The sequence below is a fragment of the Nanorana parkeri genome, unplaced genomic scaffold (genome assembly GCF_000935625.1).
Source record: "Nanorana parkeri isolate BGI_ZX_2015 unplaced genomic scaffold, ASM93562v1 scaffold418, whole genome shotgun sequence".
NCBI classification, from domain to species: domain Eukaryota; kingdom Metazoa; phylum Chordata; class Amphibia; order Anura; family Dicroglossidae; genus Nanorana; species Nanorana parkeri.
In genome coordinates, this window is record NW_017306686.1 from 237,388 (window position 1) to 264,682 (window position 27,295).

At 42.2% G+C, this 27,295-nt stretch overlaps 1 protein-coding gene across 2 annotated transcripts in view; it reads left to right on the top strand.

The window, feature by feature from the left end:
• AK5 (adenylate kinase 5) overlaps positions 1–27,295 on the top strand; it is a 139,792-nt gene that overhangs the window by 56,696 nt on the left and 55,801 nt on the right. For both annotated transcript variants that reach the window (XM_018559883.1, XM_018559882.1), the window contains exon 7: positions 26,725–26,815. In XM_018559883.1, the coding sequence (XP_018415385.1) occupies positions 26,725–26,815 (91 nt within the window). The remainder of the gene's footprint in view (positions 1–26,724; positions 26,816–27,295) is intronic.

Here is a 27,295-nt window from a genome sequence, read left to right on the forward strand (position 1 = left end):
CTCCAAGTGGCCGCGGGCCGTCGGGCAGTGCCCAAATGCAGAACGGTCAGTCCGCCCCAGTGGGTAATCCTACCTGCAAATTGGATCACAGGCTGGGTCTGTTGGATTACCTGGATCACTACTTAACTATAGTCAATGAACAGGCAGATGACACACCAACAGCAGTGAGTAATGGTGTCACCATTTTAGCTCTGTACTGTACCATGAGTGTGTGAGTAGGTGAAGGGAATTACAAATACGAAACATTTTGGCAGGTTAAACGTATACTCTGTGTGTTACAGCTCACATATAGCATTTTCTAAAAGAACACAGTGGTTACTGTAGCAAAATAAGTGTTTGTTCACAATAATAGACTATAAAGTGGATGGATACATGACCATCACACCTAATATGAGCTTTTTGGACATCCCATTCCAAACATCGGAAATTAATATGGAGGTGCCCCCCTCCCCCTTGCCCTTTGAGTCTATAACTTGGGAAGGATTTACATACGATTTTGGATTTTGTGTATAGGAACTAATGCCCATTCAGCCCCCCCACCCACCACCCCCCCAAAAAAAAAACATTTGTAAGGTCAGGTACTGATGTTGGATGAGAAGACATGGCTCACAATCAGCGTTTAATTTTCTCCAAAAGGTTCTCAATTGGGTTGAAGTCAGGGCTTTGATCTGACCACTTAAGTTTGCCCACACCAGACTTCTCAAAGCATGCCTTTATGGTCCATGTCAAGGTGGAATAGCGATGGGCCTTCTCCAAAAAGGTGGCACAAGGTTAGACATGCACAATTGTCTAAAATGTATTTGCATTATTATTATTATTATTATTATTATTCAGGATTTATAAAGCGCCAACAGTTTGTAGAATTAGTAGTACACTTCACTAAAAACATCTGAACTAATTTTTAAGTGAAATTAACTTACTTTTGGTGATAATGTGTAGGTGTCATGCGGTGTCCAAACTTTTGGCTATATTGTATATTTTCTAATGTGGTTTTCTTGTGTTATTGTACCGAAACCAAGCAATACTTGAAGATACATTTATACGAAATTGGCTTGTTGACAGAGTCGAGCTGAAGAGTATTATGGGATTTGATATGCTGCAACATTTTTAGTGCAATCTTTTTCTAATGTTGTTTGAGAATATTATTTTCTTTCTCTAGATACAAGCTTACAAATCTAGATATAGAGCGCCAACAGTTTCAGCACCATGGACAGTGCTCTAGTTATTCATCTTATATACAGGCACTCCTCGGTGTACCATGGGGTTACGTTCTGATCAACCCATTGTAAAGTGATCGTACAGAGTTGTGTATATACATGAGATATTCAACACTTTATTATCAAATACAGTCGGCTTTTGTCCATCTGTAGGTTAATGTAAGTGTTTTAGCCAAGTTTAAAGAAGAACTATGAGGTGAGTGCTTTTCACTCACCTCATAGTTCTAGCCGACCTGTGACAATGAGACTGTCACAGGTCGGCTCAGTAGATCGGGAGGTGAGCGAACACATACCAGGTTCGCTCACCTCTCGATCCTGTCACGGCTCTCTGCCGTGACAGGGGGAGGGGCTGGATTCCCCTCTCCCCGCTCCGATCTGCCAGCGCTGACTGGCGGAACGGACGGGGGAGGGGGCGGGTACAGCTGGCTCTGCCTCTAGATAGGCAGAGCCAGCTGCCACTCATGCAGCTAGGCGGATCCCGTCAGCTAAGTCGGGATCCGCTCCAGGTGCGGCGTCTCAGTATACCGCGAGCTGTAGCTTGCGGTATACTGAGCTTAGGGTAACGGGAGGACGCTAGTTTGTGTCCTCCCGTTACCCTAAGGAGAACTATGGGGAAAAACACTGACCCCATAGTTCTCCTTTAAGATAAGCTATGATATATACAGTACAGTGTATACACAACCCAAGAAGCATCTGTATACAGTATATATACGCTGCTATTGTATACAATCGTAAAGTCGATAACCGAACGATTGTAAACCGAGGAGCATCTGTATTAGGTTATTGCTAAGCAGCGCAACCAATCAGCCTTTTTCTTTTATTTTCTGTTCTGCTGTGAAAGTTCTAGCTGATTTATAATTTGATCTATCATCTGAATATTATATCTAAATGTATTTTTAAACAAGTCATTCATAAATCTTTGAGTTACAGGAGTAAAATTGTTCATTTTGTAATGAGCGCATTTGGATGATGGTGTGGGAAACAGATGGACAAATCGTTATTTAACACAGCCATAGAAATCTATTTGTGAAATACCAATTGCTTAGTGACGGTGGAAGCCAGAGAGCTCTTCCAAGAAATTCTCCTCATCTTGCTGACAGAAATGCATCTCCCAAGGAAATAATGTGTTTTATGTGTGTCAGGGACAACAAGACAGGGTAATGCAACCTGCCAGGTTTATCTGTACTGGCTAAAGTGTGCCAGATAAACTTGGTGCCTCTTTAAAGATAGACGTCTGACCTCATTACCAACAATGTTTCCACATCATGGACAGCGTTTGTCCCCAGTTCCATCTGACACAAATCTGTTAGGATTTTCCGGGAGCCGAATAGCACGGGAAGCAGCACCTCTTCTCTCTTGAAAAATAATACTTTAGACAAGTATATAGTGTGTGTGTGTGTATGTGTGTGTGTGTGTATGTATGTATGTAACAGCTAAATCACCTGCCCCCATCCCCTTTCCCTCCTTCTGTCCATTCACAAATTATACAAAAACCCTCATAGACATATATAATTGCCCATCTCCAAATTTGCTGCAACACCATATCCCTAAAAAAAACCTTCCTACGCGCTTTTCCACTCACTTATGTCTGTCATCTTGTGACCCTCTTTGACGCCTTTTCGAGAATTCACTACAGTCCAGGCCCATCATTAATCTGTCTTCTGCAGCATGAGTTCACCCTGCCACTGGATAGCCAATCGGAAGTGTCCACACCATACAGGCATTGTTGTGGGCACTTGAAAATGGACCAACCCACTCTGCAGTCCTGAAGAGGGAAGACTTTATCAGATTCAGGTAAGTAAACGGGGCCTTAGGGTAGTTTTTTATGTTTTTTTTTAAACCGACAATTAATTAGCGATTGTTGGCCATTAAAGGATAGTAGGGGGTCAGGAGCATCCCCAAACATGACCTTTAAAAGCCATAAGAAAATATGTCTAAGCGAAAAGTGTGGGAGTGCTAAGTGTAAACAATCAGAAGATAAGATGTTTACAATTTTGCCTTTCATTTACTTGAAAGAATTGCAAACATTCCAACAGGTTTCAGGGAACTTAACATTCCCCTTTCTTCCGGGTAAAGTAAAATTAAAAAAACGAAAACTATAAAGTCTTCACAGAAGTTTAAATATGTGGATTTGTAAATTGTCTCTTAAATTATTAAAAGATATGTATGTTATGGTGATGAGGAGAGGGAGAAGTGTTCTGCTGTTCCACTGACAAAGTACATTAAGTGAGTCACCCTAGAACAGGAAGTGTGTTACTGAAGAGTCTATATAAAGAGATGAAAGCACCACAACACAAGATTTAGTCCAGTGAATATTATTCACAACAAATGTCAGAAATTATATCCAATGTATTTTGGGGGCTCATCGAGGCTTGTATGCCAGTAATGATGTATGATAACACCGGACAAGTAATTCTAGGAAATGAGGATTAAGTAATCCCAGCATGCATTGCCTATCTGACAAAAAAAACCCACTTCATTCCTTTCTAGGCGCCGGAGGGCATTGCGATCTGTTGTAGCTCTGCTGCGTAAATGTGTAAGCTGTCATACTGTTTTTCTTTTCAACACACACCTACACAGTGCGTTGGTGTGAACTTAACTTTTAGGTCATAAGGCAGAATTTACGTGTAGGCAATGGGCCTGCATTGTTTATGCATTGGGACTGCATTCATTGTTTATGCATTGGGACTGCATTGTTTATGCAATAGGACTGCATTGTTTATGCATGAGGACTGCATTGGGCAATGCTACCCAATGGGACCGATGTGAACGAGCCTTTGCACCGCGAAAGAATGTTGTGGGAGTCAGGATATTCTTTCCTTTTTTTTAACAGAAAACCCAGAAACACAAAACTATTTCAGTTACTAGATTTTGTTTTGTCTGCAGTTTTTTTGAAGTGTTTTTGATACTTCCATTGATGAATGGTGTATTGTGTTTTGATTTTCACATCTGTATCATTGGAGTGATGACATAGGCCAGGGGTAAGCAACCACGACGCTCCAGCTGTTGTAGAACTACAAGTCCCATGAGTTTTTGCAAGATTCTGACAGCCCCAGGCATGACTCCCAGAGGCACGATGGAATATGTGGTTTCAGCACGGCTGGAGTGCCAGGGTTGCTTACCCCTGTCATAGGCAATTGGAGTTTGTTCTCTGTAGCTAGTTTGGTTCAGATTAACAATAATGATTCTGACATGTTACATCAGATTTTCTCGTTCATCGAGAGTTTAATAATTGGAAGGAAACCGTCTGAATGATCTAATCCTCTGCTGCCAGGTAGGTTTCCATGGAGACCGCTATGCTCACTGTTATTGGCAGTGATTCATGGGTGTCTTATGTTATCATGGCATACAAGAGCTGATCATGGAAATAAATGATAGTAAACATCTTTATTGTCAAGCAATGACATGGCAATGTTTTATACGGAGAGCAATGGGTGCACACACCAACACTCCCATACTGATCCTGTCATTCACCTACCCCCAACAAGAATGCAACCAGTAAAGAGGAACTTCATCCCTGTGATATTCTCATCCCGATGCTGCACTTCCGCGCCGCCATCTTCAAATATCCTGCGCATGCACTGATGTTCCGCAAGTCTCTGCCAGGTCTTAGGGACTAAAATCTTTTTACACAATGGGGGTGGGGGGGATTCATTAACTTTTTTTTTGCATTACCTTTTTAGTTGCAAAAAACAAAATCTCATACTAACTAACCACAAATTTGTATCTGTTATACGTCTTTTTTAAAGTGTTCTTGCAACATGTTAATGTTTGCGACTCACTGTGCGTGTTTGTCGTATAATTTTCCCAACTGTGCAGTAATTGTTTCCAGCATATGCAACATTAGAAGACATCCAAACGATCCCACATTCTTGAAGTGCCCCTGAGCACTTCTTAAAGCGAAAATAAACTTACCCACCCCACTCCTCCACCTCTCCCAGCACCTGCTGATCATACCTTTCCATGCAATCACCAGCATCCGTCCACCCCCCGCTAGCTGGTTTACGGTCTGTACACTGCACTGTACACTGCACACTACACCGCACTGCATTGAGCATCCAGCATAATGCTTGCAAATGGCGAACGCTCATTTGTCAACATTGGTACATGACCATGCCAACCAGCGAGAAGCACTTCTGAACCAGGGACCAGGTCCCAGAAGTATGAAGCACTTCTCATGGGTCAGCATGGTCATATGACCGTGGTAATCAATGATTGTTCACCATTTGCAAGCATTATGCTGGATCCTTAGTGCGGGGCTGCAATGCGTTATATGGTGTACAGACTGTGCAGTGGCTGGGGGTGGGGAGGGGGGCCGGTGCTTACATGGAACAGTATGAGCAATGGGAGTGGGGAGAGGTGACAGAATGGTGTGGGTAAGTTTAATTTCTCACATTTTGTGAGAAAGTGAACTTACCCTTTAAAGTAGCGCAAAGATAATTCAGCTTCAAACCCTCAAGTCAGCTAAGCACTGTCAGGACTATTCACTGTCCACCAGGAGGTATGCAACATTTCTGAGACAGTTCTCCTTACAAAGGCATTATGGAATGAAGCATAAACTAGGATAATAGATTTGTCACTATATGCACTAGAAATCAGAAATGCGAGAGTTTAAAAGAGGCTGATAATCCAACCAAATTGATAAATGTCCCCCAATGTTTACATTTGACTCTATATTGGAATACTTGCTGAACAAGATACATGGTTTCCATTCACCTTATCATCTGGTATTCAAAGTAAAAACCGCTTCAGTTTATGAACGTATCTAAAGGGAACATTGACTAAATCGGCCCCAGTAACTGGAGAGGTATGGGCTGCATATTGCAGTCTCCCTATTCAGAGACTAACATGTGTTCTTGGGCTAAACTCAGATCGATCTGTCTGGTAGAGGTGGAGATCCACTCATCACTAAATGATGGAGCAGATGCATCACTGTGCTGTTTATCTGCTCTTAGTCCCCGGAGCATATGGGTGCTCTATAATGTAAGAAATAGTATGTAGCTTGACATTAAGATTTAATAAATTAATACTACGCTGTTGCCGTCTGGTTTGAGCACCTCTTGCAAAATAGTTTCTTTTGAGTTAACTATTTCCTTACCAGTACAGTGCATGTTTGAAGATCAGAATGTCAAGGTGAACCCTAAACTTCCCACACATCACAATGTTTTCTCTTCTATTCATTGAAGAACACAGTAAAAAACTATAGATCTTGGCCATTGGTCCAGGGGTATCAAACTCAATTTCATCTCAAGCCACATCAGCATTATGGTTGCCCTCAAAGTAAGACTATATAAGTGTATCTACTCTTTATCATATTAAATAGTTGTCTCTGCATTCAATGATTACTGGTTTTAGTAGTAATTAGCTCTGAAAGTATAAGTCTAGGAAAAAATATGGCAATTATTGTAATAGTGCGGACTCTGTGGCTGTGCAGGTTCTATGGTAGGCTGTATGGACTCTCAGGTGGGCTAAGCGGGGTCTATGGTGGGCTGTGCAGGTTCTATGGTGGGCTGTGCAGGTTCTACGGTGGGCAGTACGGACTCTCGGGTGGCTGTGCAGGTTCTATGGTGAGGTGTGCGGATTCTCAGGTGGCTATGTGGAGTCTTTGGTGGGCTGTGCAGACTCTCAGGTTGCTGTGCAGGTTCTATGGTGAGCTGTGCGGACTCTCGGGCGGCTGTGCAGGTTCTATGGTGAGCTGTGTGTGGTCTTAGGAGGGCAGTGCGATGTCACCAGGAGTCCCGGTCGGTCTCAGCCGATGAGGGCAGTGTGGATCCACAGGAGATTTGCTGTTGGCGCTGTAATTAGGTGCCACCACTGATGTCTTGATGTCTATTTAACAGAAAGCATACTACCGTAAAGGCAGTAAAAAAAGTAAAACGTTTTTCTACTGCATTTACGGTAGTATGCTTTTCTGTTAAATAGACTTCAAGACATCATTAGCTCCAGACCCCTGATGAAGTCACGTGTTTTGACGTAACATACGTAGGGCAGAGCTTCTGATGTCACTGCACTGAGCTGAGCCGGACGGACAGGTTTTTTTATCGCTTTGCTGCCATTTGCCCTGCTGGTCTGATCCAGCAATACCCAATGCCTGTACTGTTTACACCATTGTGAGTACGCATTTTTTATTTAATCAATTGCATTTTCTTGGACGTTACGCACTATGTCCTTGTCCTTTTTCTCTTTCCACCTGGATTTATACTGGTACCTGTGATCTGAGGAGACCTTATCGCCTTTTCTGTGCATGGGCTTCCCTCCCCCATTAAGAAGGGAAAAAGCGCATTTTTTCCTAGCTCTGTGGGTCTACCTCCCAGGTGAGCATTCACTTGTTATCATCACTCACTTGGTGGAGGTGAAGGTCTGCCTGCATTGTGTGATTATCCTTACCTGAGAGTTATATGCAGATTGGCTGCGAATCATCTGATGAATTCTTTTTGCACAATCACCATTGTTTGCTTTTGTTTTTTCCTTGGGACTTTCTATTGTCTATATTGCTTTTTTGTCTTTGTGTAGATATTTTCTATGCCTCATTTGTTTGAAGGCTCATATATGTGACTCACTTATATATGTTTCAATTTATTAGATATGTATGATTATTAGCTCGGCACAATATTGTTTTTCACCTATAGATCTCCGCTGTGCCCTTCAATGAACAAAAAAGAAAATAGGACTTTTTGTACTCTTGTACTTTTGTTGAATCTTTTACTCTGAATAGCAGAGATCTATAGATCTTGACCATTAGGACAACCCAAAGCAGTATCTACAGATGGGTAGGAAAAAAACAAACATCCTGCCCTTGGCAGTAGCAACTACCTAGAGATTTCCCACCAGATCCACATGTAGGACCCATGCAATATAGAATATAAGGCCCGATGGTCAAGATCTATAGATCCCCAATGAATGCAGAGAAGGATTTTACGGTGAGTACAAAAAAATCCTCTTTTGAGTAACGACAGTGACATAACTGCTACCTTGAATTATATATGTTTACCTGTACAGTTGTGCAGCGTGGAAGTGACTAGTGGAAACTTTACTGTTTTCTTTAGCGTGGGATCCCCCCCTCCCTGTGACATCATTGCCCTAATACGCAAGCTCCCCATTTTCTTATTAGGTGTTACCCTGATATGGCTTTCTAATACTTTCTTTCCCTATAACATATAAAATCTTTACCACCTATACCAGCTGATGTAATGGGCTGCACACTTCAAAACTTCAGTGCCCATCCTCAGGGGCTGTGTAGCATCATAATGTTGGTGATGGCTAGCAGTCATTGGTCAGCACAACCCTATGACTACTCTGATTCATGGGGATTTCTTCTGAGAAGGCTCAGTAGATATTCTCGTTGGCCTGTGTTGCCAACAGTGCTTGCCCTTGGCATCATTATGATGCTACATAGACTGTGTAGGGAACTTTTGAAGTTTGCAAACCTTTACACTGGCTTTCATGGGATCTAAGCAGCTAAGTGCAGCAGGGACTGGGGGTGGGTGGTGGGGAGGGTGTTGGGAAATAGTCCCCTTTTTCATTTTTTGTGAAAAGATGAACTAACCTCTTGAAGGCAGTAATGTCATCTGGGACAGAGAATCTAAGCCTATGATCCTATCCCCTTACTTTGACATACCATTGAGGCATGTCAATTGGATTCTTCTAACTTGTTGACTTTTGGATCCCTTTTCCAATTCATTGAAGGAGCCAATGCTGAAGATCCGACTGAGACATATATTCTCTTTTGCTTTGATCCTGATCAGATTCCATTTTTTTGGGTGAATCGGTCTGCTAATGACTGTCAAGTAAATGAAGCCAAAATTAAATATAAAAATTATTACCAACCCAAGACCCATTTGTGTTAGTTTTCGGCAGCAGTATTAGGGAAGTTTGTATAGAGACAGAACACAGGAGGACACCATTATCATATTAGGATACAGAGTGCAGTGCTCTGAGTACACAGATCTAACACTTCCAAAACCCTGAAGAAGGGGGGTCCTCGATCTCCTAAAATGCGTTGCCTGTGTTTGATGTCATAAACTGATAAAGTGATCATTGTTCTCAACCAGCTGGAGTTTCTAAGACTTTCTATTGCACAGTGCTTACAAGCTCACTCAGCGTACGTTCATGTGGCACTGGTCCACCAGTCCATATCTATATATCTAGCACAGCTCCAGCGAAACGCACCTGTAGTAGGCTGAGGATAAGGAGAAAATTTGGTCAGGCTGGCAGCGTCGGCAACAGTGTGACAGCGAGGTACAAAGTTGGGACCCAGGAAAGTAGTCGGGAGGCGGGCAGAGGTCTTGAGACGGTCGGGCAGCAAGGTACAAAATCGTCAGGCAGAAGAATAGTCAGGAAACAGGCAAGAGTAATCGTGTAAATCCAGCATACGACACAGAGGTAGCTCACACAGGAAACCAACCCAAATCAATGGGCTCAGAGCACAGGAAGTGTTCGGTATTTAAAGTCTGAGTTAATTGCAGATCTTCTATAGCTGGTTGGCACGTGGAGCCAAAGTGTCCATAAGGAGAGTTTCTGAGTACAAAAACCTGCTACAGAAACCAAGTACTTCCAGTGGCTGAATGGCTAGGTCAATGCATTTCTGCGCCAGAGACCCAGGTTCAAACCCCGAACAAGAGTTTATCAAACAGGTACATGACATCCAGCAAATCACAATCTCCTTATAAAACCAGACATTTTTGGTTCAGGATTTTCTCAGGGCAACAAAAGTGTTCAGGAAAGGTTTTTCGACCTATCCAATCAGTATTTCCACTGAGAACAGTCCACTAAGGGTGTCTATGGGTGCCTATAGTAGCAAAGTTGTCTATGGAAATGACCAGCTTGGGTGACGTTCATCTCATGTATGTGGCCAGCTTTGCATGTAAAGTCAAGATGGTCTCTCAATGCAGTTTCTTTCACATCTGTAAGAACTAACAGGCCAGTAACTAACAGAAAAAAAGGATGACCATTACCTGTGCAGTGCCCCGATCACACTGCCTATCCAGAAAACCATAGAAAATAGAGATTTTGAAAGAGAACCCGATTCCTGCAAAGTCTTTACCTTTATAAATGTCAAGCAGTTCAAGTGGGGAGTCAATAAATCAGTTGTTAAAGCAGAATTTCTTTTGTAGGTAAACTTTCTATAAGCAATAAAAAGAAATGTAATTTATTGTATTTTACTGGATGGAAAAGATTCTTGTCGTTAAATTGGAGATCCTTAGACATTACCTTAAACAGACAATAAACAATCTGATGTTTAAAACATTTTACTATGTCTGAACTTCAGCTGTGTATACAATTGACAGAAATTTGATTTTGATGATAAATGTCCTGGAAATTGTCTGCTGTCATTTTTCAGTCTGACTGCAGGGAACGCATTTAGGCTCTTAGTTATGTGTCTGATGATAATATCTCAGTCGTGCATCTCTGAGAGTTAAAGAGTTTCCTTGCAGATAGCAGGAAAGGTTGCTATTAGCTGGTCCAGCAGAAGTCTGCAAGAAGTCAGGCAACTTATCAAGTGCTATTAAATCATCTGTCATTTCTTTTGGAATCATGATATTGAACAGGGCTCTCAAGCAGTGGCGTACCCCTGCTGCACCCCCGGTTGTTACGCCACTGCTCTCAAGAGCTGTTGGGCACAGTAAAGGAGAGCAGAAAATTGATCTACATTTAACAACGCGTTGTTGCAGGAGATAGACAAATATATGACCCTCTTTGGCTCTCTTATATGTTCTCTTAAGGCAGAATGAAAGGGCTTTGTATGCAAACACTCTGAAATTGCAAGGTAAAAAATAGTGCATGCATGCACGCCTGCAAAACTATGTTTCCTGTTTTTCCAGAAGGTCTCCTAACTGCTGAACAGACACAGTGCAGGACCTGGGATTCTCTAACCTAAGACCTACCCCGAAAATAAGACCTATTACTGGTTTTGGGAATTGCTAAAATATAAGACCTACACCGAAAATAAGACCTAGTTGTGACCATACCCAGGGCTGGTGGTGGCATAAGGGGGAACTTGAAGAGTCGTGGGAGAGGCAGGAGAGAATCAGCGGTGCCAACGAAGCCAGGACTAGAGGAAGCGAGGCGGCATCGGAGGCAGCAGAGCAGCATAAGCCGATGATTCCTCTATAGCGCCTGCTCCTGTCACAGGCGGAGTGATACCAAATGCACTCCGCCTCTGAGGAATTGTTAGTGAAAGCGCGCTTCGCTCATTCTGGCCAGCGATTGGTTAGCAAATTGCTCTTGATTGCTATGCCCTGATCACCATATTTTTGGACATGAATACATGTAGACTTTTCTACATGAATAAGTGTGGATTGTTGTACATTAAAAAAATAAAAATAATACTTCCCCCAAGTATAAGACTTAGTGTGTTTTTTTGAGCCAAAAAAAATATAAGACAGTGTCTTATTTTCGGGGAAACACGGTATTTTCTTAAAGGAGAACTATGGGGTCAGGGCTTTTCCCCCATAGTTCTCCTATGGGTCAGGGGAGAACACAAACTAGCAATTTCGCCAGTCAGCGCTGGAGGATCGGACAGGGGAGGGGGGAACAGATCGAGAGGTGAGCGTGCCCCGGTATGTGTTTGCTCACTTCCCGATCTACTGAGCCGACCTGTGAAAGTTTTTCGTTGTCACATGTCGGCTCAGATTATGAGGTTTAGTGAAAATCACTCGCCTCACCATTCTCCTTTAATCTCTGCAAGCTTCACAGCTCAGAGGTCACAGGTTTTTCATGCTGAGAGTCTTCCAAGTCTTGTTTTTTTATTCTCCCTTCATATCTACTGACCTATTGCATTTCTTTTTTGAAACCAGTAACTTAAAGGGTAAGTTCACCTTTTCATTTCTCGCTATCTCTTGTACTTGGCTGCAAGGCTAACCATAATCCCAGAGGCCATGTAGCAACATAATCCTTGAATTTACGAGCGGCCACTGATCAGTGCAGCCATGCTAACCAATTACTTTTTTTTTTTCTTCCAGAAAACTTGTCAAAAAGAAAGAAAGCAAAAATTACATTCTCGTTGGTCAGCGTAGTCACGTGGCCACACTGACCAATAGTAGCAATAGTAGTCTTGATTAAATACATCCTGTCTGATGTTTATATATATATAGATCTATACATATAGATCTATATATATATATATATAGATCTATATGTATAAAGGCATCAGGATACCAAGACATTTTGGTCAATTTCATACGCCCAACTTTGTGAGAACAGTATGGGGATGGCCCCTTCCTGTTCCAACATGACTGCTCCCCTGTGCACAAAGCTAGGTCCATAAAGACATGGATGAGCGAGTTTGGGGTTGAGGAACTTGACTGACCTGCACAGAGTCCTGACCTCAACCCGATAGAACACCGTTGAGGTGAATTAGAGCGGAGAATACCAGCCAGACTCGTCCAACATTGGGGACGCCTTTCCAGAAGAGTTGAAGCTGTTATAGCGGCAAAGGGCGGGCCAACTCAATATTGAACCCTACGGACTAAGACATGGATGCCATTAAAGTTTATGTGCGTGGAAAGGCAGGTGTCCCAATACCTTTGGCAATATTGGCAATATAGTGTGTGTGTGTGTGTGTGTGTGTGTGTATGTATGTACTGTACATAAATCCCTGAGTCAGTGCTCGCCTGACTCGTCCTACTGTTATACTCAGGCCTTGACCCTCCATGTGACTTTGACTAACTTCTTTCCAACCTTTTTGTTATCAACATTTTTTTCATTTAGTGGGTGGGTTGGGAGCACACGGTGAATTACTTGTTGGTTAAAATAGTTCTTTGCATGTTGACAACTATATAAACTAAAGCAGTTGTCACCATGGGAACCATGCGGCGAGAAGACCTTGATGGAGCTTAGCAAGGTTCCGTGTTAAACAAAGATGTGAATTTGTGGAATAATATGCGCTATAAACCAGTCTTATTTTGTTACATGCCTATTAAAAGCACAATCCACCCAGACATGAAAATTGTACATTTAATCACAGTCACGACAGAGCTGATGCAAGAATCTGAATATTCAGTGTTTAGTATAATTGTGAGACTTACTTATCTTACGTTTTATATTTACACCCTATTAGCTTAAAGCCACTTTGTGTGCAGCAAATATCACAGCAAACATGTAGCCGTGACCTCATCACTGTGCTGCACATAGCCTGTGAAGAGAGTGGACCCAGCAGACCCCACCCACTACTGTCTGCAGAAAAGTACAGGAAGGGGCGGAGGCAAGACCAGTCACGCTGCACAAGGAGAGAGAGCAGCAGTGACTTGTCTTTATTATGGGAAGCTCCAGGTTTCACACTAGATTACTGCACAGATCTGGAAGAAATGCACAAAGTACATCAAGATTCATGGAAGAATACACATCGCTCTTGTATCTAGACAATATTTGTTTATCCTGAAGTTCAGGTTCAAAGTACAACTTCTATTCTATTTTAACCTCCATCCCACCTTCTAAGACCTCACCTCTGCAATATTAGCAACACATGGGGCTTTTGTACACCTGAACCAGCTTTCCAAATGGAAGAACCATGTTAATGGTAAACCCAACGTAGAGTTGTAGAGAATACATCTGTCTCCACCCAGATTCCTGTGTTTAATCCATGGTCACACTCAGCGCTTGAGAAAGCATAGTCCTAGGTCATCGTGGGAAGCGTCAGAATAGTTTGGGTGTACAAAAGTCCCATGTATTGTCAATATTCTCTATTTTAACCTCGATTCCCCCCTCATGAGACCTGACAACCCAGTGGGCACTCTGCAATATTAGCAATACATGGGACTTTTGTACATCTAAACCATCCTGACGTTCCCCACGTGGAAGAATCGTGTGTATGGTAAACCCAACTTAAGAGTTGGAGCTTGTATTTTAACCTTGATTCTACCACCTGAGGCCTCACAAACCGAGGTACGCCTCTGCAATATTAGCAGTACATGAGATTTTTGTTTCCAACATTAAGCATCAGGATGATTTGGGTGTACAAAAGTCCCATGTATTGCTAATGTTGCAGAGGTGCCCTTTGGTTTGTGAACCTTAGCAATACATGAGAGTTTTGTATGCCCACATCACCAATGTTGAGGAGAATGTAAGAAAACATTTGGAGCACAGTTTTCCAGGCTCAATAGTGGTAAAGAGAGGCAGAGACAGTTGAGATAAGTCACACTCCATTATCGTAAGTTAAGCTAAATAATGGGGAAGATCTATATCCGGGGTGCCCACAATTTTCTGTGTTAAGATCTACTTTTCAAATGACGAGCTACATGAGATCTACCAACGTAAATAAACCATCCCTCGCTCTCTCTCTCCTGGCTCACCTTGCTGTATTTTGCAAACAGTGTAGTGCAACAAGCTGTGTAAACTAATATTCTTTGATGTAATACATAGCACTTCAACCACCAGTATCCACCAGAAAGGTGTCAGGGAGCTTGGCTCAGCAGACTCGGGCTAATCATGTGTGCACAGCTAGATAAATATACCAAAATGGAATAAAGGGGCCGCCATTCACACCCTTCGTGATCTACCAGCATCAGCTTTGAGAGCTACTGTTAGATCAGGATCTACCTAATGGGCACCCATTGAACGATATCTTTCAATGGTACACAATTATGATTTCATAGAGAATATTTAGGTTTTTGCAGTTATTCACTCCAGACTGTTTCTTTTTAAATTGACTCAGGACACACAGCTGACGTACTAACTGGCACTAATGCTCGTTTTGGCATCCATTCCATGTACTTAGCTGTCCCATTTGCTTTTATTCTGAAGTTGGTAGCTTTCTGAAGGACTCTAATTCTCAGGGAAGTGTGTTTCCTGGTTCTAAAATCACCTTCTGTCTCTGAGCCCACTTTAGCCTTTCTGTCACACAATGGAGTAGCAGAGAGAGGTTTCGCAGCATAGAATCATCTAATAGAAGATTTCACTTCTCTCTGGATATACTGTGACAGCGAGATAAAACCAAGCACAATGGATTATATTACATTCAGATGAACTGGTTAGAGTTGCTAACTTCAGCACATATAGAATAATTCCTGCCCTGTTCGCAGTACAGTCTTTGGTTTTTGTTATTTACCTAATGTACACGGTTATGTAATGGTCTATTTTGCCAATTTTCCCGTTTAACCATATTTGTATTTTTTTTTCTTACAATATTGTCAGAACACCATTCAATTAGATGTCTACCTATTTAATTTTCTTATTCCAGTTCTGCCATCTAAATGGGTGTGTTTAGAGTATTTTATTGCAACCCCTTCTAAAAAAAAGTGTGTACCCCAAAGTCAGCAATAAAATTGTAGCCGAATACTAGACTGTGAAATATAGGTGATTTCTTATTTTCCAAAATGTTCAAAATGAAGCCAATAGTCCTTCAGTTTCATTTAAAATGTGTATATATCATGCCAAGCTGTATCCCCAGCCAAATAAAAGCATCAAGGACTGCAAAAACATCATAGTAGGTTGATTTAACCTTGGTACAGGTTGCAGAAACACAATAGATGTAATCAGTTTTTTTGTCACATGCAAAACCGCTCGTCTCCCTCCACCCTTACTTTAAAATTGGTCCAGTACACTCATAAAACATTGCTAAAAGTGTTTGTGATACCCATAGTATAGCTTCCAGTGACCAAATGATCAAAATTGGCTGGGTAATTGAAAAAAATATAATTTGTCTGGCAGTGTAAATTTGATTGATTCCCTATCCTGATTTCTATCATTTCTCAAATGACATACAGTACATGAAACCATGGATAGTAGATTACTATGTCTGAAAGCTATGTAAGAAGCCACAAAATTGCACAGTGTATGTAGCTTTATGCTGGCCATACACACATTGATTTTTCACATCATCTACTATTCAATCTAATCGTATAAACCAATGCTAGGTCTGAAAGTATTACTCGGTGCAACACCAACTTATCTGCATCAATCCTAGTGTTTTCATTCCTGGAACAGTAAACCAAATAAGAAGTTGACTTTAATTTACTGCTCCATATACCGTACAGTCAAAAAAAAAATTTCTTCAATCTGATTGCTCTTATGTTTTATTTTAAAATTTGAATCCCCCAACCGAGGTTCTGTTGGTGGTCCATTTGCTGATGGCTATCAAAGCTGACTGATCTAGAAAGACATCAAGTCGGCACCATGACTTGCATAGTCAGAAGGTGAACAAATAACATTGCAACAAACTTAAAGGAGAACTATGGGGTTAAGGCGTTTCCCCATAGTTCTCCTTAGGGTAACGGGAGGACACAAACTAGCGTCCTCCCGTCACCCTAAGCTCAGTATAGCGCAAGCTACCGCTCGCGGTATACTGAGACGCCGCAGCTGAAGCGGATCCCGACAATTATGTCTGGATCCGCCAAGCTGCATGAGTGACAGCTGGCTCTGCCTATCTAGAGGCAGAGCCAGCTGTACCCGTCCCCTCCCCCGTCCGATCCACCAGTCAGCGCTGGCATATCGGAGCGGGGAAAATCCAGCCCCTCCCCTGTCACGGCAGAGAGCTGTGACAGGATCGAGAGGTGAGCGAACGCCGGTATGTGTTCGCTCACCTCCCGATCTACTGAGCCGACCTGTGACAGTCTCATTGTCACAGGTCGGCTAGAATTATGAGGTGAGTGAAAAGCACTCACCCCATAGTTCTCCTTTAAGGCAGCATGTTGTCTGACACGTGTGCTGATGGATTGTTAGGACTTTGGAGCTTACCCTTGTCATACCTGTTATAATTATCAGCCACTGCACAGAAAGCACCCAATACAACATTGTCCTAAAACACAGGCAAACGTTTTGTTAAAGTGACACTAAACTCAGGAGTTATATCTTAAAAATGCATTCAAGTACCTTAACTAATAACAAAAATGTATCTTATTTGTGTATCACTCGGCTGTAGATCCTCAAATCATCTCTGAATTGGTGCTGACACTGTCCTTCCTTCTGGAGGGGGCTACTTTTGTTCCCCATGTATACATTAAGATACATAAAGCTCTGATAGCCCAAGGCCTGCAACACCGGACAGAAAAAACAGGAAGAAGATACAAGGACGACCACATATGATGTCACAAAAAATACTGCTTTCCACTGGCCAAAACAAAAATGCCAGAAGCTTGAAAACACATAAAAAACACTTTAAAAATGTGTGTTATGCACAAAAAAAAAGCAAAGAAACAGCAAAAGAAACTTGTCTGAAAGCGCTCATGCTCAACCCTGAATGGGGCTTATTTGTAGTCTCAGTACTCCATCTCTCCCGTCGGAAACTATAAAGAGGTGAGACATCTTCCTTTAGAATGATCATAGATAATAATGATAAAATGGGCTGCTCCTAGAGTATGCAGAGAAAGAGGGGTGGAGTTTGGAATCCTTGGCCTGCAGTCACTAGTTGGGGATGTGTGTTCCAGAATGGTGGTGGTCTGCTGAATAAAGAAATGTTTTGTGTGTCGTGATGCACTGTAGTCCAGGTCCACCAGCACCTACTATACTTTGCATTGGAGTGCATTTCTAAATCAATGGCACTGCAAAGCACTACACAGGGTTTTATCACGTAAGTGTGAAGTGAGACATAAGAATTTATCATGTTTGTGACATAGTTATGCTTCATTTATTGGTAAAGAAGATGGATAGAAGCGTCACTGGAAATTCTTGGCAAGGTGGAGAAAAAATAGCAGAATTCTGAAAAAAAAAAAAACCACTTCTCAGTCTAAGTCAGGATAATAAATAAGGTTTTGTAATATTAAGGGCATATTCAAGGGCAGGTTTTTAAATCACCAGCCGTGGACCCCCAGGGGATCTATGTTTTTCTAAGATGCAGGTCGTTTGAGGCACAGAGTTCTATTTATAAGGGACGGCCATCTCACTGTATGATTGATAGGGCGAGGGGATGTGTGTCCCTGAGTATACCGTATTAAACAATACATTGCTGCCGGAATATTATCGATTCTAAGCTGCCATTTCAGGGGTCTTATTGATAAGTCTTATGGTTACTTCATGTAATTACAGCGTCCATTGGGAAATTCATCCATTGGGAAATTTTCTGGTACGGTTTTCTGTTTTCTTCATCAACTGTATTTTTCTTCGGTATTAGCAAAATCTAATACATAAAAAAACTGATTTATATTTTTATATTTTGCTTGGAAATCACTAAAAATTGTAGTCTTTATTGATCCATGCATAGTCAGGTCTTTGTAGCACTCACCCCCAAAGGAGCCAATTGATAGATCGGTCCCTCCTAGCCTGTCTAGGTTTTACTATTGCATTGCTGCTCCAAAAGCACTTACTGACCCTCCAATGGCGACCAATAAAACTGACTTCCACACAGAACCTAGGCAGCGGGTCTAGAAGGGTCAGACAATCCATAACATGCCTATAGGGGCAGGAGGCCTGGGGGGAAAGAGAAAGTCACAAGGTCAGCCCTGAATATTTATGTCCTCCCCCAGCATGCACCACTGGCCATGAATCTCCTAGTGATTTGCTAGGGAGACGCACATATTCATAACACACCATCATTGGTTGCTCTGTATCTGCCTGCTGCTGGGTATGGCAATAGAGCAAACAATAACCGAGAGCTTAGGAGACACCAAATGAACACAGACTATTATATTTTTTATAAAGCTGGCCATACATGGTTAGAATTTCAAACTTTTACTGAAAATTCTGAAAAATCATTTGTCAGAACTTTCCAACTTGCCTTCATTGAGTCAACTAATTTTGTTCGAAAGCCCTCAGGGCTAGCTCACGCCAGTGTTCTGACCCGATTCTGACCAGAACGCACTGGATAGCATTTCGGCTGACTCGTTTTGTTGTGGGGTGAGTGGCGATGCATTGAAGTGAATGGCGCCGCAGCCACGCCCTTCGGCCTCAATGCGATTGGCCACACGTGAACGCGCAGCACATCAATGCTTGCGTTCCGGTCCAGTAAGAAAAAATAATGCTTGCAATGCCGGAACGCACTGTGGCTGGTGTGAACTAGCCCTTAAAGATTTCATCCAGACTTGCCACTTGAATGGAATCCCAGATGTTTTCAACATGTGTCTTTTATACGCTAATTAAATCAACTAAAGAATAATGGAAAGCAAAGTTTATTTAAATGTAGAAGTATAATCCATACTTAGAAGTATATTTATATATGCATTATGGGGCTGATTTACTAAAGGCAGATAGGCTGTTTAGTTTGCAAAGGAATTTGCACTTTGCACGGGAGTTTTCACTAAGCTTAGTGGATGAGGTGAAGCTCTGCTGACTTCCATCATCTATTCATGTGCAAAAGAAATGTTTTTTTTCCCCTTGCTTGTCTTTAGGTATTCGATGCAGAATAAATTTTCACCACATTCTCTATGCTAAGGCTGGGCACACACCTTACAACCATCGCAAGACTTTAAAAAAAACGTACGATCTGCCTATCTTGCATAGGCAGATCGTACTTGCGATGATCGCAAGCCACGCCCCCTGAGGGGCGGCCTTCCATTGACCGCAATGCTGAACGCCCAGTGTTCGTAAGTTAAAAGTCATGCGACCTTACAGTAGTAGAGGTCGCACGGCTTCCACACACCTTACGATAATCATACGATCGCGGGATTTCTCGCGATTATCGTACGATTATCGTAAGGTGTGTGGAAGCCGTGCGACCTCTACTACTGTAAGGTCGCATGACTTTTAACTTACGGACACTGCGCGTTCAGCATTGCGGTCAATGGAAGCCTGCAATGAAAATTCCCTTGCAAAGTGAGCAGCCTATATGCCTTTAGTAAATCTACCCCTACATGTTCATCAGCCCATGAGGTTGTAGAGGACATACTACATACTGCCCGGCCCCCCCAAAAAAGTCACCACCTGGATTTCCTGTATAATAATAATAATTATTATTATACAGGATTTATATTGCACCAACAGTTTGCGCAGCGCTTTACAATATAAGGAAGACATTACAATACAATTCAAGACAAGGTGGTAAGGAGGGCCCTGCCCCTGAGGGCTTACAATCTAAAAGGGAAGGGCCAGTGATACATGAGGAGGTAGCTGTGTGGGGATGAATTGTTTGAGAATGTGCTAGTTCAGTGGTTAGGTTGAAGTGGGATAGGCTGCCCTGAAGAGATGAGTCTTTAGGGATCGCCTAAAGGCAGTCAAGGTGGGAGATAGATGGACAGGTTGGAGTAAAGAGTTGCAGAGGATGGGAGAGGCTCCAGTGAAGTCCTGGAGGCGAGCGTTGGAGGAGTTGACGAGGGAGCTGGAAAGCAGGAGGTCTTGGGAGGAGCAGAGGGGACGGTTAGGGTGATATATTGAGATAAGGTTTGAGATATAGCCGGGGGCAGAGTTGTGGATGGCTTTATAAGTGATTGTTAATATTTTGAATTTTAATCTTTGGGTGAGTGGAAGCCAGTGCAGGGATTGGCAATAATAATAATAATAAAACAGGAAAAACCCAGACAAGTATGCTACTGTTGGTTTGCAGTAGAGATAAAGGGTTATAAAAACATTAATCACCACTGTGCAATGGTAATTATTATTATTTTATTTTTTTATAGAAGCCTTTGGTTCCTATTCCTGTTGGTAAGCATAGTGTGGTCTATTGGCAGCCTGCTATGTGCTTTCACATGGCTACTCTGCTGGTATAAGTCAAGAGATAGCCATATTGCTCTTGACTATAGCCGATCTGCTGGCTTGTGTATATGACTGCTCATATAACATCTCAATGTGTTTTTTTTACATAGATTTTTGGATCTGCACAGACTTCTTGGGGCAATTTTGTCTGCTGGGAAGCAGAGAGATAGGAGCATATCGAGTAGGACAATTGGCCATGTGTTCTCAGGCCATGTCTAGGCAACATACATTTACCTATCTATAATCTCTTGATCCCGATGCTAGTACAGTCACTGTGATCCTCTAGCCTTTGCACGCTGGTAACATTTATGGGGCTGCTCCCTCCAACGGTCAGGGATTCCTGTCAACCATGCAAATATGCAAACATAAGCACAGAACGCCTCCTCTAAGTGTAATACCATTTATTCAGTATAAATTGAATATAAAAACAACAATCCACTCATAAGAGTAAGAAGAACAGTGCTTTGACTATTCCTTAAAGGCTGAAACAGTTCCACTGAGGATGATCCTTGATTTCTGGATCATCTTCAGTGGAACTGTTGCAGCCTTTAAGGAATGGTCAAAGCACTGTTCATCTTACTCTTGTGAGTAGATTGCTGTTTTTATATTCAATGTTATGGAAAGAGTGTTCTCCAGATCCTGAGCACACTTGAACATGGATCCTATAGTCCCTGAGCTGCTATGGCTGTGCTTCTGTTACTATTTATGGTTCCTAATTGTCTTCATTACCATCAAGTGTCAATAACCTAATAAAATGTATCTATATCCCCTGGTGCTTAGCTTGTGGAAGGCTGTAAAAATAAATTCCTCCAGTGAAGAAACTGATCATTCCTCAAGAGCTCCTGATCACTAACTAAACACCGTTTAACCTCTGACCCGAACATATTCGGTTGCAGACTAATCCTGTTAACGTGGGAAGATGACACCACTCTTGAGGGCCATTCTTAATAATTTTTACCTTAATTTCCCTAAGCGTGCAATCAGTGTCATCAAATGCTTTTGTCACTTTGCTAAATCGATATGAAGATGTAACTTGGTTATTGATGTGGTGCTATTATCCACAATGCCTCTCTTTATATGTAAAATGTTGATATTTTATGCAGAGTGACATTGCTTTTGAATAATGTATATTGCCTGCACAGTGTATAGAATTGTGAAGGCAGTCAGTGTAGTTACTCTAAAGGTGCCCATACACTGTTCGATTCTCGTACGAGAATCGGGCGAAATCCCGCGATCGTACGAGAATCGAGCAGTGTGAACTAAGACGTGCGACCGTTTCTACTGTACGGTCGCACGTCTTTTGTCGAGCCAACATGTTCGAAAACCCGCCGAAAATCTTACGATTCTCGGCGGGTTTCTAGCCTGCTCGCCGATAGCTGCGGAACGGGCCGGTGTGCGCACGCGCACACTGCCCGTTCTGCATTGCCGTCATCGGAAGCGGGGCGGGCTTTCGATGATCGCAAGTACGATCTGCCCGTCCAAGGTGGGCAGATCGTACGGGCTTTCAAGAAGCATACGACCATCGCAAGACAAAAGTCTTGCGATGATCGTAAGGTGTATGGGCACCTTAAAGGTGGCCATACACTTTACAACCATCGCAAGACCTTAGTCTTGCGATGGTTGTAAAGTACTTAAAAAAACGTACGATCTGCCCATCTTGGACAGGCAGATCGTACTTGCGATCATTGCAAGCCCGCCCCGTTGAGCAGCAGATGACTGCTATGAGGGGCGGGCTTGCAAGGACGGCAAACGGGCAGTGTGCGCGTGCGCACACCGGCCCGTTTGTCAGTTGTCGTACAAGCAGGCCACTCACTCGCCGAGAATCGTACGATTCCCGGCGGGTTTTCCAGCCTGCTTGTTCGATGGAAGACGTGCGACCATACAGTAGAAACGGTCGCACGCCTTCCATACACTGTACGATTCTCGTACGATCGCGGGGTTTCCCGCGATTCTCGTACGAGAATCGTACAGTGTATGGGCACCTTTAGAATATGAAGACACAAGGCAGGGAAAGATCTTCAATTTTGTTGCCTGTATGTCAGTTGTATACTGTCATTGTGTAAGTGAGGTTTCAAGTTGACAGGTGTGAACAAAATCAGTTACTTCCATATTTCTTAGGGCTCGCTGACATACAGCACCGCCGTGTGATTTACTGTACATGCACATTAAGTGTAAACCACAAGTCATAATCTGTGCCATTTAAGACAGATAGTACATGTTCAGATCTATGCTATTTAATTTGGTACACAGGGGCAGAGTGCACCTTAATGTGAATCTATAGCTAAGCTATAGGCATTCAAATATTTACATATTCTTAACAAACCGTAAAGGAGGATTAAAACTATGACTTGACCTTCCCGTGGCATCATGGCTAAGCCCTACTGCTTGCCAATTTCTCTACTCTATCCATTAAAAATTCCCTTACTGGACATTGCACATTTTTTCTTTTATGAAGTCTGCATTTATTACATAGTATTTGAGGTTGAATAAAGACATTAGTCCATCAAGTCCAACCTATTAGGATCTCATTCTAGGAGTACCTGTACCCCTGTATATTACGGTCCCTTAAGAAATCGTCCAAAAGTTTCTTGAACAATTCCACATTATTTGCTGAAATCACCGCCTGTGGCAGTGAGTTCCAGACCCTAACTGATCTTACTGTGAAGAACCCCCTTCGCCCCTTGTGCTGGAATTTTTTTTCCACCAATTTTAGGTGGTGGCCTCTAGTTTTTGTAATGGAGTTAATTTTAAACAGTTTATCGCTAATGTTGCTGCCACCATTGAACATTTTGTACATGGAGATCATATCCCCCCTTAATCTCCTCACCTCCAATGTGAACATGTTTAAATTTAGTAGCCTTGTCTCGTAGCTCTGGTCCTCCATACCCCTAATTAGTTTGGTTGCCCTCCGCTGGACTTTTTCCAACTCAAGGACATCTTTTCTTAGTACTGGTGACCAGAACTGGACCGCGTACTCCAGATGAGGTCGAACCAATGATCTATAAAGTGGCAAAATTATAGACTTGTCCCTGCAATACATCCCCTTTTTAATACAAGACAAGACCCTGCTAGCTTTGTTTACAGCAGCCTGGCACTGCAAACTACCTTTCAGTTTGTGGTCTACAATGACCCCCAAATCCTTCTCCATTTCTGACTTCCCCAGCGGCATACCCATAATTGTATAACCCATTTGTTTATTTTTAATTCCAAAGTGCATTACTTTGCATTTATCGACATTAAACCTCATCTGCCACATTAATGCCCACTCCCCTATTTTATCCAGGTCCTCGTGTAATGTTATAATGTCTAAGACCATGTCTATTACTTTTTATTTTTTTTATTTTAACGGTGGAGTTTCCATGCTTCTATGAGGGTTATTCACAAAAGGGTGAAGAGTTTGGAGAAGGCAGGAAAAGAGAACACTCTCTAGGACAACATCGCTGAACCGGAAAGTGAACTGAATTGGAGAATTATGCCAAATCAGCTATGTTGTCCTAGATTGTTCACTTCTCCTGCCTTCTCCAAACTCTTCACCCTTTTGTGAATAACCCTGACACTGAATTTTATGGCAATGGGTGCAATTTAATACTTTTTACTTAGAGCCAAGTAAAGCCACAATGACCTCAACATTCCAGTCATGGGCAAAATAAATTCCTACTTTGAAGATTCCTTTTGCAGACAAATTTGTCCTTCAGCTGAAGACGGGTTCACTTGGCTAAGTGAAAAAATTTACTTTTCAGCAAATTGCCACCAACGTCTGTGAATTGCTCCATGGCTTGACTTTGGTATCACGTTCCCAGTAGTTTGTAACCACACAGGCTTTAATGAATTTCTGCTCTGGTCTTCTCTATGACTGAACTTGATAGAGTAATGGCAGCAGAAGTAATATAATGCTTTTAAACTGTCAGCCGCATATGCCTCAGATAACATTGGTGGATGGGATCTGCAGGGCGGCTGACCTGGTATACCACGAAAATGACTTGTAGTAAGCATTAATGTACGCTCTGCGCATCAAAGCCATTTAGAGACTGATTTGCTTCTTATTAAATGCTTGCTGGTGGAGTTTAAGTCGTAATAGAGCATTTTACCCAGCGAATGGAGGTGCTGAGGCAGCATGTTGCTGGGACAAAACAGAGCTTGTTATCTTTGTTCATTGGAGCCAGCACATAAGGAAGAAACAGCCCATGATTGCAGCATTGATGTGCGAATCCACTGCAACACGGGGCTCCATTGTCAGTGTCTGCAGCTGCGCGGCCTTAAATTTTCTGATTATCGTTTTCTTTTTCTGAGCTTTCTTCAGCTTGCAATAAGCATTTATGATTCTTTTCTGCTGATGTATGTATGGTAGGAAAATTCTGCTGAGTTGTTACAAGGAAGTATGAAAAAAGACAAAGCTGGCCATACACCAGAAGGATTTTATTGGGGGAAAAAATGTTTTTGGAATGTTTGTTATGGGGTCAGATCAATGATCGGTTTCTACCATGACATCAAATCAGGGGAGCAGAATGGAAAATTACCTTTGAATAAATAAAATTCTAATGTAGTTTTCACCTGGGGAATCTTCATTCATTCCAAAATCGAATGTGTGACTTCTATCTCTCTCTCTCCCTCACCCACCTCCCTCTCCCCACCCTCTCTCTCTCGCCTTCCGCCTTCTCTCTCTCTCTTCCATTTCCTCCATTCTCCTTCCTGAGAGAAGAACTCCAGGTTGTAAAAAAAATAACCCCTGCAGTGGGAGTGCTTTCGCACTGCAAGGGTTAAGTGCTTATGTTTCTCTAGGGGTGATCCTGCGGCAGTGGCCACTCACCTCTCTGCCCCTCCATTCCGGCTGTGGAATGTCCCCAGTGCCCATACAAATGGATGGACCTGCATTAGACAGTCCAGCAGTCAGGCGGGATCAAGGATTGGGTGCGTATTTCTATTTTTTATCGCCCCTAGAGAAAAATTAACAGTTAACCCTTGCGGAGGGGGGCTTTACATTTTCTACAACCTGGAGGTGTTCTTGAAAACCGAAAAACAGTATTTTAAATGACATTCATCCAGGCTCTGGTGGCATTGTTGAATGTTAGACATGTAACCTCGCAAAAAATGAGTTTTGTTTCAGATCGATTTTGATTTTTATTTCTTCCGTTTTTTAGATTCGAAGCGCGATTCGGTCGTTATTAGGATTTTGTTTCCTTCCCAATTATTGTATCAGAAAGATCCGAATTTTCGTTTCGGGAATTAAGTCACATGACCTTGCCTGTAATGCAACCCTCAACAGCCAAAACAAAATCTGATTAGCCAGAGAACATTCACATGTTCTATTTAGTTTCATTTTGAAAGAAGTTTGGATGCATCCGAAAGTCAGAATTGAACAACATTTTTACAAATCTGCATTGGGAACGAAGCAACATTTACATGTCTATTGAATGTTCTGATAAGGTTTTCTTGGATGAACGTTCATACAAAAATCTACAAGTGTATGTCCATCTTTATGCGCTGTACTCACTGCTAAGCTCCCCATTTGCTACCGCTGGCTTTACCTGGTGAATAATACGACTACTGGTTCCTAGGGGTGTAAGTGTGCCCCTAGATAGCTGCAAGGTGACTACAGTTAGAGCGAGAGGGGATGGTATGCAGGGCTGTCCCTATGGGAGGATGAGGCAATTTAGTTACAGGGATTAGTTAAGGTACTTGAATGTATTAATAAGGTTTAAATCCTGAGTTTAGTGTCACTTTAATAAAACCTGGAGTCTCAGTCCTATGTCGCCCTGCAATTGTTATTGTGCGCATTGAATGAGCTCCTTCGCCTATGGCCATTGTCTCTGATAGGTTTACACTTTGTGTAGGTGCTGGGAAGAGCTGTAGAACTGTCTTGTTTGACAGAATAATCTTCTGAGCACTCCGCAGAGGATATGATGAGTGAATACATGTGTGAATAATAAGATCACTTTCTATTCCTCTCCAGTTTGACGCTGACAGGGACGAGGAAGAAATCTTCGATGATATAAGTGCTGCCGTTGACAGTAAGCTATTTCCTGCTAAGGAGCCGGTGGCAGGTGAGTGAATCACAGTCACTGTTCACCTATCTCTATGGCCCAGATGTTATATTGCAGGCATTGTCACTGTAAGTCATTCAGATCACCCGCTGTATTGCAAACAAGGCAGGTACAGTTATGTATGAAGAGATGGAGCTAGACTGGGTCCACATCAAGATACCATATAGCCTGGTCCACTCCAGAAGATAAAAATAAAGAAGTTTAAAGCCAATGTGTAAGAATCTTCTCTATTTTAGCCAAGGCTTCTATTCAACACTGTAGACTACAATTTTCCAAATCCATGATGGCGCTATATACAATAAACCATTAAAGAGACCCTATCACCTTGCTAATGCATAGTAAAGTAACAGTATCTCTGCAAAGAGCACCTGCTTCAATATTTTTAAGTTCTTTTTTAAGAAAGAAGGAATGACAGATTATTATTATAATTAATAATTATAATATTGCACAAAGATAACTGTATATGGGTACATCTAAATA